The sequence below is a fragment of the Myodes glareolus genome, chromosome 9 (genome assembly GCF_982192425.1).
Source record: "Myodes glareolus chromosome 9, mMyoGla1.1, whole genome shotgun sequence".
Taxonomy (NCBI): Eukaryota; Metazoa; Chordata; class Mammalia; order Rodentia; family Cricetidae; genus Myodes; species Myodes glareolus.
In genome coordinates, this window is record NC_142034.1 from 45,101,654 (window position 1) to 45,116,003 (window position 14,350).

The 14,350-nt window shown below is 43.8% G+C and overlaps 1 protein-coding gene across 3 annotated transcripts in view; it reads left to right on the top strand.

The window, feature by feature from the left end:
• Positions 1-14,350, top strand: part of Supt6h (SPT6 homolog, histone chaperone and transcription elongation factor) — a 36,287-nt gene that overhangs the window by 3,045 nt on the left and 18,892 nt on the right. For 2 of the 3 annotated variants that reach the window (XM_085695428.2, XM_085695429.2), the window contains exons 2-16: positions 6,017-6,153; positions 6,861-7,019; positions 7,114-7,187; positions 7,485-7,677; positions 7,832-7,916; positions 8,670-8,943; positions 9,835-9,936; positions 10,572-10,688; positions 11,043-11,132; positions 11,317-11,459; positions 12,831-12,979; positions 13,106-13,204; positions 13,568-13,697; positions 13,783-13,933; positions 14,062-14,216. In XM_085695428.2, the coding sequence (XP_085551554.1) occupies positions 6,045-6,153; positions 6,861-7,019; positions 7,114-7,187; positions 7,485-7,677; positions 7,832-7,916; positions 8,670-8,943; positions 9,835-9,936; positions 10,572-10,688; positions 11,043-11,132; positions 11,317-11,459; positions 12,831-12,979; positions 13,106-13,204; positions 13,568-13,697; positions 13,783-13,933; positions 14,062-14,216 (2,030 nt within the window). In that variant the 5' untranslated portion in view covers positions 6,017-6,044. Of the gene's footprint in view, positions 1-5,199; positions 5,355-6,016; positions 6,154-6,860; positions 7,020-7,113; positions 7,188-7,484; positions 7,678-7,831; positions 7,917-8,669; positions 8,944-9,834; positions 9,937-10,571; positions 10,689-11,042; positions 11,133-11,316; positions 11,460-12,830; positions 12,980-13,105; positions 13,205-13,567; positions 13,698-13,782; positions 13,934-14,061; positions 14,217-14,350 lie in introns of those variants that run through there. The other variant, XM_087910248.1, reaches the window with a different exon arrangement.

Consider the following 14,350-nt stretch of genomic DNA (forward strand, 5'->3'; position numbering starts at 1 on the left):
CACCCATTTATTTTAAGATTTATTTAACTCATTAGAGAGAATGAGAATGTGTGTGTTAATTCTTGTATAGGTGTGAGTAGGCCTAGGATAGCCTTGTGGATTCAGTTCTTTTCTTCCGGTAGTTTTTTAGTTTTTCTTTCTTTACATTAGTTTTGGAATCTAATTCAGGTCATGGGCTTGCATGGCAGACACTTTTGCCTGCTGAACCATATAACCAGCCCCCAGCCTATATTTTAAATATCTTAATTTCTTATAATTAGATTGTGTATGTGTGTGGTTTTTTGAGTCAGGGTTTCTCTGTAGCTTTGGGGCCTGTCCTGGAACTAGTAGACCAGGCTGACCTCAAACTCACAGAGATCTGCCTGCCTCTGCCTCCCGAGTGCTGGAATTGAAGGTGTGCGCCGCCGCCACCCAGCCAGACCATGTTCTTATGTCCTCACTTGGCGTCCCTTTTTATGAAGTACTCTGTGACTTCTGTCACCATATTGTTCTCATCACTAATTACAGGATTTTGTTTCATTTCTTTTTTCTGGTTTCAGATATTTAACCAAAGCCTTGTGCATGGTAAGGAAATGTTCTGTCCACCATTGAGATATACCCACCCTCATTCATGTTTGTCATGACGTAATTTATGAAAATTGTGAACTCTACCCAGGAAGAAGCATATTTTATTCTGTTTTACCTACCAAGACCCAGAATAGAGCTTGACCCTAAACAAATAGAATCTAAGTTAACTGAAGCTTCAGAACAAAAGGAGTTAACAAGTCAGATCTCTTCAGCCAGGTCTCCTCTTAATTGCCTCCTATAAGTTCTTGTTAGAAAGGAGGAACTGCCAAGGGCCTCCCCTGTGGCCATCTGATCCCAGCCCTGTTCCTCTTCCTGAGAATGTCATGGTAACCACTACCCTCTCCCTGAGTCACATCTTACAGGGCAGCTGTCTTCTGCCTGGAGAGCCCTCCCTCCACCACTCTACTCCTCTTCAAGGCCTATTCCAGGTGCAAATTTAACTATAGTCTTGAATGTGGGGAAAATTTGAGGAATGTGAGTACTAAATGCAAAAATCAAAACTACAGTCAGCTTATCTTATTAAATCATGTATTGATGATGTTAATATACACAAGTGATGTCTTTATTCTGGAGTCGCTGTTGCTTGGCATCTTCAGCCTGCAGTGCTGATGCAGTATTATTCAAAATCTAGCTGTAGAAAGTCCTGACTGCTTCTGGCACACCTCTTAACTGGAAGGCTTACCGCTGAGCTAGATTAGAGACATTCCACGTATAACAGTGCATTAGAGCGTGTTTTATCTCTAACCTAGCCTGGGAGTTGGGAGGGTAGGGAGACAGTTGTCTTCCCAAGCTGATTGTAAGCGGAACGCCAGCTGCCTCCCTGGACCAAGAATAAGCTGTTATCTCAGGTGGGTTGTCTATTTCTCTCTGTTAAATAGAACAGGGACATCTGTCTGTAAGAGCTAGCTTGAAGATGCTGGTCCTTTAAAAGACTGAATTCATGGTATGATGACCTAATTAAAGTAAGCTGTGTGCAGTTTACTATTTTTAATGTCTCAGTTCAAGGCTTGGGGGGAGCAATGTTAGAATTATCAGGGGCATAATGGAGCTTTCTTTTAATCACAGCACTTAGGAAACTGAGATAGGGAGATTGTTGTGAGTCCTAAGAGTTAACTTTCAGGTCACACAGCCTAGAGTAAAGCCCCGCTTCAAAACACCAAGTATAGGAGTGATGTTCTAACTCTCTCTTGCTTCTGTCCAGGTTGTTTTTCTTTTTCTTGAGATGTGGTCTCACTGTGTTGTCCTGCCCTGGAACACTGTATATAAACCAGGCTGTCCTCCACCTTCTACAAACTGGGCTTAAAGGCATGAGCCACCACATCTAGCCTAGAACTACAAATTTAATTGGCAGAATTTTTAAGATTCACTTGGCATTACTTTAGCTAAAAGACCTTAAGGATGCAGATGCCAGAAAAGTGAAAGAGGGGCATCCACCTAATCCCTTTGTATAGGCATTTGTTGTCATAGTTTTTATTAGTGCTTCAACTGGATATAATCTCTGTCTACCAGAAACTTTTTTTTCTAGTTTTTTGTTGTTGTTGTTGTTTTTTGTTTGTTTGTTTGTTTTTTGAGACAGGGTTTCTCTGAAACAGTCCTGGCTGTCCTGGACCTCACTCTGTAGATTAGGCTGGCCTCAAACTCACAGAGATCCGCGTGCCTCTGCCTCCACAAGTCCTGGGATTAAAGGTGTGCACCACCACCGCCCCTGGCACTAACTAGCTCTTACAACTTAACCCATAATTCTTATCTGTGGTTAGCCGCGTGGCTTGGTCCCTTTTCTCAGAAAGGCATTCTCATCTTGCAGTCTGATTTGTGACTGCATCTCTGCCTTTTCCCTTCCCAGAATTCTTCTAGTCTAGTCACCCTGCCTATACTTCCTGCCTGGCTATTGGCCAGTCAGCATTTTAGTAAACAAATCTTTACAGTGTGCAAGAGCGCTATCCCACAGCAGGTCTCAGTAGCCTGAAGCTTACAAAGTAGGCTAGGATAGTGAGCCCTACAGATCCGCCTGTCTTTGCTTTTCCCAGTATTAGAAATTACCAATTGGTGCCACCATGCACAGTTTTTTTTCATGGTTTCTCATGGCTCCTCAACTCAAGTCCTCAGGCTCACATAGCAGACACTTTACCAACTAAACTAGGTCCCAAGTCCATGTGACCTTGTACTTCTGATTCTTCTCCTGCCACTTCCTGAAAGCTAGAATTAATAAGCTTCTGCTGTCACAACTGGCTTTGCGGTGCTGGCTTGCCTGGTACACATAAAGCTGAACCCAGGGCTTTATGTGTACCAGGCAAGCAATGTACCTACTGAGCGGCATCCTCTGCCTCTGTGTGTGTTCTTTTTAATGTCCGAATCAAGACTCAGTTATGGATTTTTGGGTTCTCCTGCCAGGCTTTAGCTATGTTGGAAAACAGGAATGTAGAAGATGAAGTTATTAGTTGGTACAGAATTATAGCTAAGTAAAATGAGACCCAAATTGAAATGTAGCTGTCAGGGCTGGAGAGAGAGGATAAAAGCATTTGTTGCTCTTGTAGAGTACCCCAGGTCCCCAGCACCTGCCCAAGGTTTAACGACTGAGTAACTTCAGAGTCAAAGGATTTGATGCCCTGTTTGGGCCTCCTTGAGCATTACATGTATGTGGTACACTCGCACCCAGGAAAAACACTAATAACACATACAAATTTTAAAAAAACTATTTTTCATGTGCATTGCTGTTTTGCTTGCACAGATGTCTGTGTGAGAGGGTCAGGTCCCCTGTAACTGAATTTACAGACAGTTGTGAGATGCAATATTAGTGCTGGGAATTGAACCTGGTCTTCTGAAAGAGAAACCAGTGCTCTTCACCGATTAGCCTTCTCTCCAGACCCAAAACAAAGTATTTTAAAAAAAAAAAACCCAGTTAACATTTATTTGAAACTACATTCTTAGCTTGTTGTGATGGTACACACCTGTAATTTGAATACCTGGGAGGTAGGGGCAGGAGGATCTAAAGTTCAACTCATCCTTAGCTAAGTGGCAAATTTTAGGCCACTCTGACCACATTGAGTCATTGTCTCTAAAACAAAAAAGAAATCGTCGACCCTTTTGTTTTTTTTTTGAGACAGGACTTCGCTGCATTTCCCTGGCTGTCCTGGAACTCACTTTGTAGACCAGGCTGGCCTGAACTCAGATCCACATGCCTCTGCCTCTCAAGAGTGCAGCGATTAAAGGCATGTCACCACCAACCTGGTAATTCTTCTTTATTTTAATGTATTATGGGGTAGAGGACAACTCTTGTGGAGTCTGTTTTCTCCATCTTTACATGGGTTCCAGGGATGAACTAAGGTCACCAGGTTTTGCACAGCAGGCACTTTTTTAACCCTCTGAGCCATCTCACCAATTTTATTATTGTGTGTATAGTTTGTGTGTGCAAGACCGTGCCCCATGGTGTGAGTGTGGAATTCAGAGAACAACTTTCAGGAATCTTATTTTCTCCTTCAGCCATGGTTCCAGAGATCAAACTTAGTTTAGCAGGCTTGGGGCGCTCCTGTTGTCATTCTCCAGGTGATCTAAGTGTTAGGTGATGAGATCAGAGTTTGATCTCTACTCTTAAATTCGTCAGATGTTTGTTTGTTTTTTGACACAGCTTAGAGTCATCTGAGGGCAGTGAGCCTCAGTTGGGAATTGCCCAGATCAGATTGGCATGTGGGTATGTCTGTGGGATTGTCCTGATTGTTAATTGATATAAGAGTTCGTAGCCCACTATGGCAGTACCATTGCTAGGCAAGTGGTCCTGAACCATATAAGAAAGTGAGCTGAATGTAAGCAAGCCAACTAGAAAGCAGCATTCTTGTGTCTTGCCTGTAAAGTGAGTGAGTACCTTAGAAGTGATGCTGTGTTATAGCCAGCAAGCCTCCCTTCAAGTTCCTGCCTTTACTTCCCTCAGTGATGGACTGGAACCTGTAATTGTAAGGTGAATAAACTCCTCCTCCAGATTGCTTTTGGTCAGTGTTTTATCACAGAAATAAAACAAGGAGATAAATGATACAAATGGATTCATCATGGTTCTGATATTTCTGAAGAGGCTCTTTTTCAGCCGAATTCTTCAAACCAGCAGTCATACAAGTAGGCATAAGGTCTCATAGTATTGTTTAATCTACTGAAAAGGGATTTTTCTTTTTTAAAAATAATCTCATTGTTTTTATTTTATATATATGGATGTTTTGCTTACATGTATGTCTGTGCACCATTTATATGCCTGGTGCCCAAGGAGTTCTGAAGAGGATATTGGATCCCCTGGAACTGGAGTCACAGATGGTTGTGAGCAACCATGCAGATGCTGGGACAGGGTCTTACTGTGTATTCCCTGGCTTACGTGGAACTTACTATTTAAACTAAACTGGCCTCCTTTCCCAGAGATTCACCTCTTGCCTGGGAATAAAGCCCTGTGCTACCATGCATGGCAGGAATTTTTCTTGACTCTGCTGGATGTATGGATGAAAGCACCTTATGTAAAGTCTTGGCAATTACTATTTCTCAAACTTCTTGTGAGCAAGTCATATAATCTCACTCTACCATCATAGCCTTACCTGTATAATAATAATCCCTGTTTGCTTTCTTCATTTGCCCAATTCTGCCTGGAAATTTGTGAAGATTAAGAGAAATGATAAAACCAAATGTGGTGGTTAATTCCTGCAATCCAGCACTGAACAGGCAGAAACAGGAATATTGCTGTGAATTGAAGGCCAATCTTGGCTACAGAGTGAAACCCTTTCTCAAAGAGTGAGAAAGAGAAAAATGATTCTGCTGTAAGTCTTGTATAATAGCCATTTCTTAAAATACACACAAGAGGCCGGGCAGTGGTGGTGCAAACCTTTAATACCAGCACTTGGAAGGCAGAGGCATGCAGATCTCTGAGTTCAAGGCCATCCTGGTCTACAGAGCTGGTTCCAGGACAGGTTCTAAAGCTACAAAGAAATCCTGTCTTGAGAAACTTTAAAAAAAAAAAAATGCTCACAAGGAGCGACCCTTGGTAGAATAGGAGGTTTGGAGCCTTGTTTTCTGGTTTTGGGAATCAAACTCAGGCCTCTTTCATGCTGGGTGAGCCTTTACCATTGAGTTACACTCCTAAGCTGAGCTTCCTGATTCTTCCTAAGGAGAAATGCTGGAGTAAACAGAGCCCCATGGTAGGTAGCTACAAGGATTCTGTGAAGAGGTTTAAGAGCCCTGTTTAAAATCATGTCTTTTTTGTTTGTTTGTTTGTTATGAGACAGGGCTTTAACTATGTAGCTCTGGCTGTTCTAGAACTCATGCTGTAGACCAGTCTGGCCTCAAACTCACAAAGATCTGCCTGCTTCTGCCCCCTGAGTGCTGAGATTAATAAAGGTGTGCACCACTACATCTGTCTCATGTGTCTTATTTTTGTTAACCACCACCCCAACACACATACAAACTTCCTTTCTTTCTGTAGTTTTCAAGGAGACTGGGAAGCAACAGCAATGTCTGATTTTGTGGAAAGTGAGGCTGAAGAGTCAGAGGAAGAATACAATGATGAAGGCGAGGTGGTACCTAGAGTCACCAAGAAGTTTGTGGAAGAGGAGGATGATGGTAAGGAGGCCCCGGCCTCAACCCTCTCCCCACTACTCGTAAGCTTTGGATAGTTGGATTCTTGCTGATGAAAGGCTCAGGCTGAGCACAGGGTCACACATGAGGTACCAGCTTGAGAATGTTGAGTCATTCTTAGAAATGCATAGTGCATCACTCTGCTGTATCCCAGGCACAGTAGTTAGAAAACTAGCAAGACAAAATAAGATGCAGTTATTGTTTATGCTAGTTTGAGTTTACATTAGTGTGTGGGACAGACAGTAAACTGATAGATAAATCTCTGTGATGCTTCCCACTTATATTCCCATGAATGTTTTTGTACCCCATTTTTTAAGCTTTAAAGTCATCAAGAGAGTAGAATTATGAAGTAACTTTAGAGGGGGATAGGAGGTATAACTTGCAGCAAAAGAATAAAAGAAGAAGTGTGGCTGCTGAGTTTGTCCTTTGAGGAAAACAGGTTACTGGAAGCTGTAAAGCATCTGCTAATGTGAGGAGGCAAGGTCATTGGGAAGATCATCTTTCCTAAAGACAGCTGGTAAATGTGGGGAAGAAACCTTCCAAGTCTTGCTCTGTGCCATTACATGGGACAGAAAATAGACATGCCAGCTAGTCACTAGGTTCAGGGGATGTGGATAATTGAAATTAAGCAGGTAGTCTGCCCTTCCACCCTCTAATTCCAGTCTCCATGTCTCAAACACACATATTTTCAGATGAAGAGGAGGAAGAAGAGAATCTAGATGATCAAGATGAGCAAGGCAACCTAAAAGGCTTTATCAATGATGACGATGATGAAGAAGAAGGGGAGGAAGATGAAGGCAGCGACTCTGCTGATTCAGAGGATGATGTTGGCCACAAGAAGAGAAAACGCAGTTAGTAGCATGTCCCGGTGTCAGCTGAGGCAGGGGTGGAAGTTGCAGTGGAGAAGAGCCTCCCCTCACCATGGGTACACTTTGTTCTCTTTAGCTTTTGATGACCGTCTGGAAGATGATGATTTTGATCTCATTGAGGAGAATTTGGGTGTTAAAGTCAAGCGAGGAGTAAGTACTTTCTTTATCCTTTTTTCTGAATAGTTTGGGGTCATCAGAGAAGAGAAAGGTCCCCAGCAGCATAATGCTGTGGGTCCCAAATCTGAAGTCTAATAGAAAATAGAAAAAATCTGTCAGTTTGCAGGACAGGCCTTGGGGCTGGATAAACATCACTCGGTGTGTTCTTTCCCGTCTCACTTGACAAAAGTAATTGTGGTGGGAATACAGAAGTGAGGCTGGATAACAGATATCCTTATATTAGACACCTACATGCCCCATCTTAATAGAGCATATTTTTCTCAACACTAGCAAAAGTACCGACGTGTCAAAAAAATGTCTGATGATGAAGATGATGATGAAGAGGAATATGGCAAAGAGGAACATGAAAAGGAGGCTATTGCAGGGGAAATCTTCCAGGATGAGGAAGGGGAAGAAGGACAGGAGGCTGTAGAGGCCCCCATGGCTCCTCCAGAGGAAGAGGAGGAGGATGATGAAGAGTCAGGTACCTGACAGATGCTAGACAGGGAAGCCAACATTGAATGGATGTTGACATTTTCTGTTCCTTAATAGGGAGGTCCTTTTAGGCGCCTCCCTAATGTTTCCTGGCAGGAACCAGGCTTATCCACTGACTGGGCATTAACTTTTTCCTTCTCCAGATATTGACGATTTCATTGTGGATGATGATGGACAGCCTCTGAAAAAGCCCAAATGGCGAAAAAAGCTTCCTGGATATACAGATGCGTAAGTGTGCCTGCTACAATGTGTTAATAAAGACATTGAATGAGCATATGATCAGGAAGTCTAGAGGCTTCTGCCAAAGTTAAGATGCCCCAAACTCGCATCCATTTTTGTTCTGTGCCTCAAATCACACCTCTACTAGACAGTGGTTTCCACCTGCTCCTTCAGTCACTGAGTGCTCTCAAATATGTGAGTCCTCAAAAGATTAGGCTGAAGCCAGGCGTGGTAGCGCAGGCCCTTAATCCCAGGATTTAGGAGGCAGAAGTGGGTAGATCTCTATGAGTTCAAGGCCAGCCTGGTCTACAAAGCTAGGATAGCTACGGTTGTTACACAGTGAAACCCTGTCTCAAAAAAAAAAAAATTAGAATAGCATTCCACATGGGCATGCATCCAGGATCCCTGTTATCCTCAGTATATTCACATATAGATGACCTTCTAACCTGAAGCAAAGTATAGTAGTTTGAAAGGTTTTGTTCTAAGGGAATGCTGTAGCGACTTGGCAGAAGATGGTTTACCAAGCAGAATAAGGACCCATCTGACTGTGATATTTGACTCTTATCACTGGCAGGTGCCAAAGATAAACTTTTTATCTTCTGATAATAATTTGCTTTGAAACTTCCAGGCACCTATTTATTCCACATTGAATATGGTTTTCCAACTGCTTTTCTCTTTGCTCCTTTAGTCCTGAGGCATGCAGAGAATGTGGGGAGGGGCTGCATTTCTCCTCCCTCTCAATCCCCTTGTTCTCACACATAGAGCCCTGCAGGAAGCTCAGGAGATCTTCGGGGTGGACTTTGACTACGACGAGTTTGAGAAATACAATGAATATGATGAGGAGCTGGAGGAAGACTATGAGTATGAGGATGATGAGGCTGAAGGGGAAATCCGGGTGCGCCCCAAGAAAACCACCAAGAAGCGTGTGAGCCGCAGGAGCATCTTTGAGATGTATGAACCAAGTGAACTGGAGAGCAGCCACCTCACAGACCAGGACAATGAAATCCGAGCCACTGACCTGCCTGAGAGGTTCCAGGTAGGAAACCACAATGAGTAGTATCCATTGGACTTTGAAACCCATCTAAGTCAGGTCCAGGGAGTCTATTTATTCTGGCAGTACTGAGTGCTGTTGTTGACTGATGTCCTTAGTTCTCTTACCTTTTATTTTGAAACTGAGTCTCACTAACTTAGGCTGGCCTTTGGTTGATTCTATAGCCCAAGCAGGTCTTAAACCTCAGCCTCCTGAGTAGCTAAGATTACAGGACTGACATTGAAATGGTGGGTTTTTTGGTCTTTTTTTTTTCTTTTTGTTTTGTTTTTTGTTTTTGTTATTGTTTTGTTTTGTTTTGTTTGTTTTTGAGACAGGTTTTCATGTAGCCCAGAGTGGCCTTAGTAAGTAGTCAAGAGTAAGCTTAAATTTCTGATCTTCTTGCCTCCATCTTTTTTGTTGGGGAGTCTGGGACAGTGTTTCTCTGTGAACCTACCTGGTTGTCTTGGCACTTGCTCTAGACCAGGCTGGCCTTGAACTCAGAGATCAGTCTGCCTCTGCCTCAGTGCTGGGATTAAAGGTGTGCGCCACCCTCCACGCACGGCTCTCTGTCTTTTCTCAAGTGTTGGGATTACAAGCGCGCACCATCGTGCCAGGTTTTGTGCTGCTGAGGTTTTGTGCATGCTAGGCAATCACTCTGCCAGGCTAGTTTTGAACTCACAGAGATCTGCCTGCCTCTGCCTCCCAAGCGCTGGGCTTAAAGGCGTGCGACACCACTGCCTGGCTGACATGGTATTCTCAACAGATCTGGAAAATGCTCATTTTATGTCAGGTGATACTAGAAGTATGTACCTAAGAATCACATGCTTCTGTTCAGAAGTGTTGTTTATTCCTAGCAGGATGTAGAATAAAGATGTGTCACCCTCTTTTTCACTACAGCTCCGCTCCATCCCTGTCAAGGCAGCTGAAGATGATGAGCTAGAAGAAGAAGCTGACTGGATCTACAGAAATGCCTTTGCCACACCAACCATTTCTCTACAGGTACTCAGAAGTTTAGATTTGAGAGGCTAGAAAGCTGGCTGGATAGTTAGAAGCATTGCTGCCCTTGCAGAGAACACAGATTGGGTTCCCAGCACCCACATATGGCTCACAACTGCCTGTACCTGGAATTCTATGGTTCCTACTCTCTCTTTTGACCTCTGTGGGCACCAGGTACTCACATGGCACACATATATATGTGTAGGCAAAGCATTCATACACATAAAGCAAATGTTAAAAGTTCTGATATGAACCAGAGGTCAGTTGATGAAAATGAGAAGCTATTCCTTCCCTATGTGCTGCTTCTGTATGCCTGGGAAAGAGTATGTATATATGTATACTAAGAAAAATACTAAGCAAGCATTGGTGATGCACACTTTTAACCCCATAATCCCAACACTTGAGAGGCAGAGGCAAGCAGATATCTGTGACTTCAAGTCCAGCTTGGTCTACAAAGCTTGAGTTCCAGAATAGTCAAGACTACACAGCAAAATCCTGCTCGAAAAACTGAAAGAGAGATAAAAAAGCAAAGAAAAATTTTAGATTTCATCAGAAAATGCTCTCATGTTTTGAAGCTCTTGTGTGCTAAGATAGGAAGTAACGTGTCTTGCCTCTTTTGTTTTTGCTTCTTACAATAGGAAAGCTGTGATTACCTAGACCGTGGGCAGCCAACTAGTAGCTTCAGTCGCAAAGGACCCAGCACGATTCAGAAGATCAAAGAAGCCCTGGGCTTCATGCGGAATCAGCATTTTGAGGTTGCTCCTTGAGCTCTAGTAGCCCAAGTGGTTAGAAATTCATTACAATTTAGAGGGTGAGGCAAGAGGTAGCTACAATCAAGTGGTAAACCCCCTTCCTCATCCTTAGTAGTCTCTTAAACTCAAGAGTGCTGTGACTAACAAGAGGTACTAGTAACCAAGGGGACAAGATAGCCTGTCTGTAATGTTACCTACTCCACTGGGGAGAACATTGCACTGCATAGCCAGTTGGAAGGATCATTCTTGTAATTGTGAATTTTATGGCGCTATTAGACTAGGAAATTATTATCTTCTAGCAGAGGAGATGTTTGGAGATCTTTCTTCTGCTTGACAGCCGCATCCTTGCTACCGTAGGTGCCTTTTATTGCCTTCTACCGAAAGGAGTATGTGGAACCTGAATTGCATATCAATGACCTATGGAGAGTGTGGCAGTGGGATGAAAAGGTAACATGGACAAAAGGCCCACAAGGAGCTGAGAACTGGGTGGAGAAAAACCAGTATCAGGGTGCTACAGCTCTGACCTCCAGGACTGCCACCTTCCCTGGCTTGTGGGTCTGCTAAAGGGAACAGCGGACTTGGGTTGCCAGGACTTAGTTCCAGTCCTCACTCCTGCCTTCCTCTGTCCTAGTGGACTCAGCTGAAAATCCGAAAAGAGAACCTAACGCGGCTGTTTGAGAAGATGCAGGCTTATCAGTATGAGCAAATCTCTGCTGATCCTGACAAACCTCTTGCTGATGGCATCCGGGCTTTGGATACTACTGACATGGAGAGGTAGGACATGCAGGGCTTGTTACAAGGAACCGCCTAACTGAAGGCAGGTCCCCAGGAGCACTGTTTCTTTGCAGAATTTGCAGCCCGGGGCCCCAGCTTTTAGACCCCAAATTGTCAGTACATCAAAAACGAACTCTATCCTAGAACTAATTGTGTACACTAGGCTGACCTCGAACTCAGAACTCAGAGATTAACCTGCCTCTGCCTCTCAAGTGTTGGGACTGAAGGTGTGTACCACCACACCCAACTAAAAGTGAGCATGCGAGCTGAGTGGTGATCCACTTCTATAGTCCAAGTGGAAGGTAGAACTGAAACGGTCATGAGTTCAGAGTTAGCTTAAACTATATAAAACCCCATGGGGAGCAGTGGCGTAAGCTGACAGATTCATTTTGGTTTTCCATATTAGCATGTAAAAAACAGATTTATTTACCAAAAATTAAGTTGTTAAAAGAAACAGGAATTCAAATTAGGTATAGTGGCCCACACCTATAATCCCAGTTCTTGAGAGGATTTTGAGGCAGGAGGGTAGTGTTCAAAGTTGGGCAACCTAATGTCTGTCTCCAAAAAAGGAGGGCGGGAACAAGACAAGAGAAGTAACAGGCAATCCAATGGCAAGGGCCTACACCTCTGCAGTCTTTGTATTAGGTATACATATTTGGTAATGTGTGCATTTATTCCGTGTTGATAATGCTACATAAGAAACAGTTTATAATCTGAAAGTAATTTGGGAGCCTGAATAATGAATGTGGTATTGGAGGGTAACAGATGGTTTTGATGGATAGTATTTATACTGAGAAGTAGTTTGGAAGACTTTGAACTTCTCTTAACACGTGTTGCCTGTTCTGCCTCTTCCTTATCTGTTGTTTTGTTTTGTTTTTTTAGGATAGTGTCTTACTGTGCAGCCCGGACTGACCTCAGACTCGTAATCTAGTCTCAGTTTCTCTAGTGCTGAGGTCACGGGTGTGGCCTTCATCCACTAACCGGTTCAGTTTGACATGTTTCCTGTATATGTGTACTGTTACAGTATCTCCTATAGAACAGTCTGGCCTTAGACTCCTAATATTCCCACCTCTCAAGTTCTGGGACACCACACCTAGCTTACTTGTTTGTTTTTGAAGCAGATGTTGCTGGATGTCCCAGGCTTTCTCAGACTTGTGGCAGGCCTCTTGCTTCAGTCTCCAAATATTACAGCCATGCACTGCCACTCCCAACAACATACGTTCCTTTAAGATATCCTGGTTGTGCTGAAACTGTAGTCTGTGACTGTTCTGTGACTATTTGCTTATCCTTACTTGATCTTGCTTTCTGGGAATTAGAAGTATTATAGCAAAGCTTGCTCCCAGTAATAGGATCTTGCATCTTTCCCTTTAGACTTAAAGATGTACAGTCAATGGATGAACTGAAAGATGTCTACAATCATTTCTTACTGTACTATGGCCGTGACATCCCCAAGATGCAGAATGCTGCCAAGGCTAGCCGTAAGAAACTGAAACGCGTAAAGGAGGATGGAGATGAAGAAGGTGAGTGTTGAGAAAGAAGATGCCAGTCTCCATGGCTAGGTTGGGTGCCATTTGGACATCTTGACATCTCAGGTCCTTGAAACCAATTAGAAACAAGAGCTGATTGCCCTCAAATTTTGTTCCCAGGTGAAGGTGAAGAGGCTGAAGATGAGGAACAGAGGGGACCAGAGCTCAAGCAGGCCTCCCGCCGAGACATGTACACTATCTGCCAGAGTGCAGGGCTGGGTAAAACCACCTTTTTTGTCACATAGGCATTTCAGCTTTGAATACGGAAACATTTCCAGTAATGCCCTAGTGGATAGGGACAGGAAAGAGTATATTAGTCAAGTCAGTCATCTAAGAATAAATTATAGAGTCTCCATAAACACTCCCCCAACCATCTTTCTGTTCCCTACCTCTATGATTATCCAGTGTCTCTTAAATTTCCTAAGTAATTAGAAGTCTCCCAGATAATTAAAGTCAGGTTATATTTTTTGTTCTTTGATGACCTCTCTTTAAACTGTGATGCCCATATAGCTGCTGTAGCCTCTAACAGCTGGGTGGTCTGGCAGGCTGCTGCCTCACCTTGTCCTCCTCTGTTTGCTGTAGATGGCCTGGCCAAAAAGTTTGGCCTCACACCTGAGCAGTTTGGGGAGAACCTCCGTGACAGCTACCAACGACATGAGACGGAACAGTTTCCTGCAGAGCCCTTGGAGCTGGCCAAAGATTACGTTTGCAGGTGGGCATAAAGCCGATGGCCAGAAGGAAGGGTGACCTGATGGCAGAGACAACCTCACCCCACAGCTCCACTTTTGTACCCACAGCCAGTTCCCCACACCAGAAGCTGTGCTTGAAGGTGCCCGATACATGGTTGCACTACAGATTGCCCGGGAGCCCCTTGTCAGACAGGTTCTGAGGCAGACCTTCCAGGAGAGAGCCAAGCTAAATATAACCCCGACCAAGAAAGGTAGAAAGGTAAGTTAGGGCTGTTATTCTAGGTGTGGCCGCACTCTAGACTCCTTCTGCCTTCAACCCAAAGACAGTCTTTTCTCTCGGGGCCAAGCCCTGCCTACCTGCTAATGATTAACTTTCATTGTGTTCAGGATGTGGATGAGGCCCACTACGCTTATTCTTTTAAGTACTTAAAGAACAAGCCTGTTAAAGAGCTAAGAGATGACCAGTTTCTCAAGATAGGCCTGGCTGAGGATGAAGGACTGCTCACCATTGACATCAGCATAGATATGAAGGGAGTGGAAGGGTAAGGGTAAATACAACTTTCTCCTGGGCTGAAAGGGGCTGGAGGAGGGAAGGCAGCCCTCAGGAGCATAAGCCACCATCTCTGAGTAAATGAGCCTCATACACTCATGGATGTGTGAGGGTCATGTTTTCTCC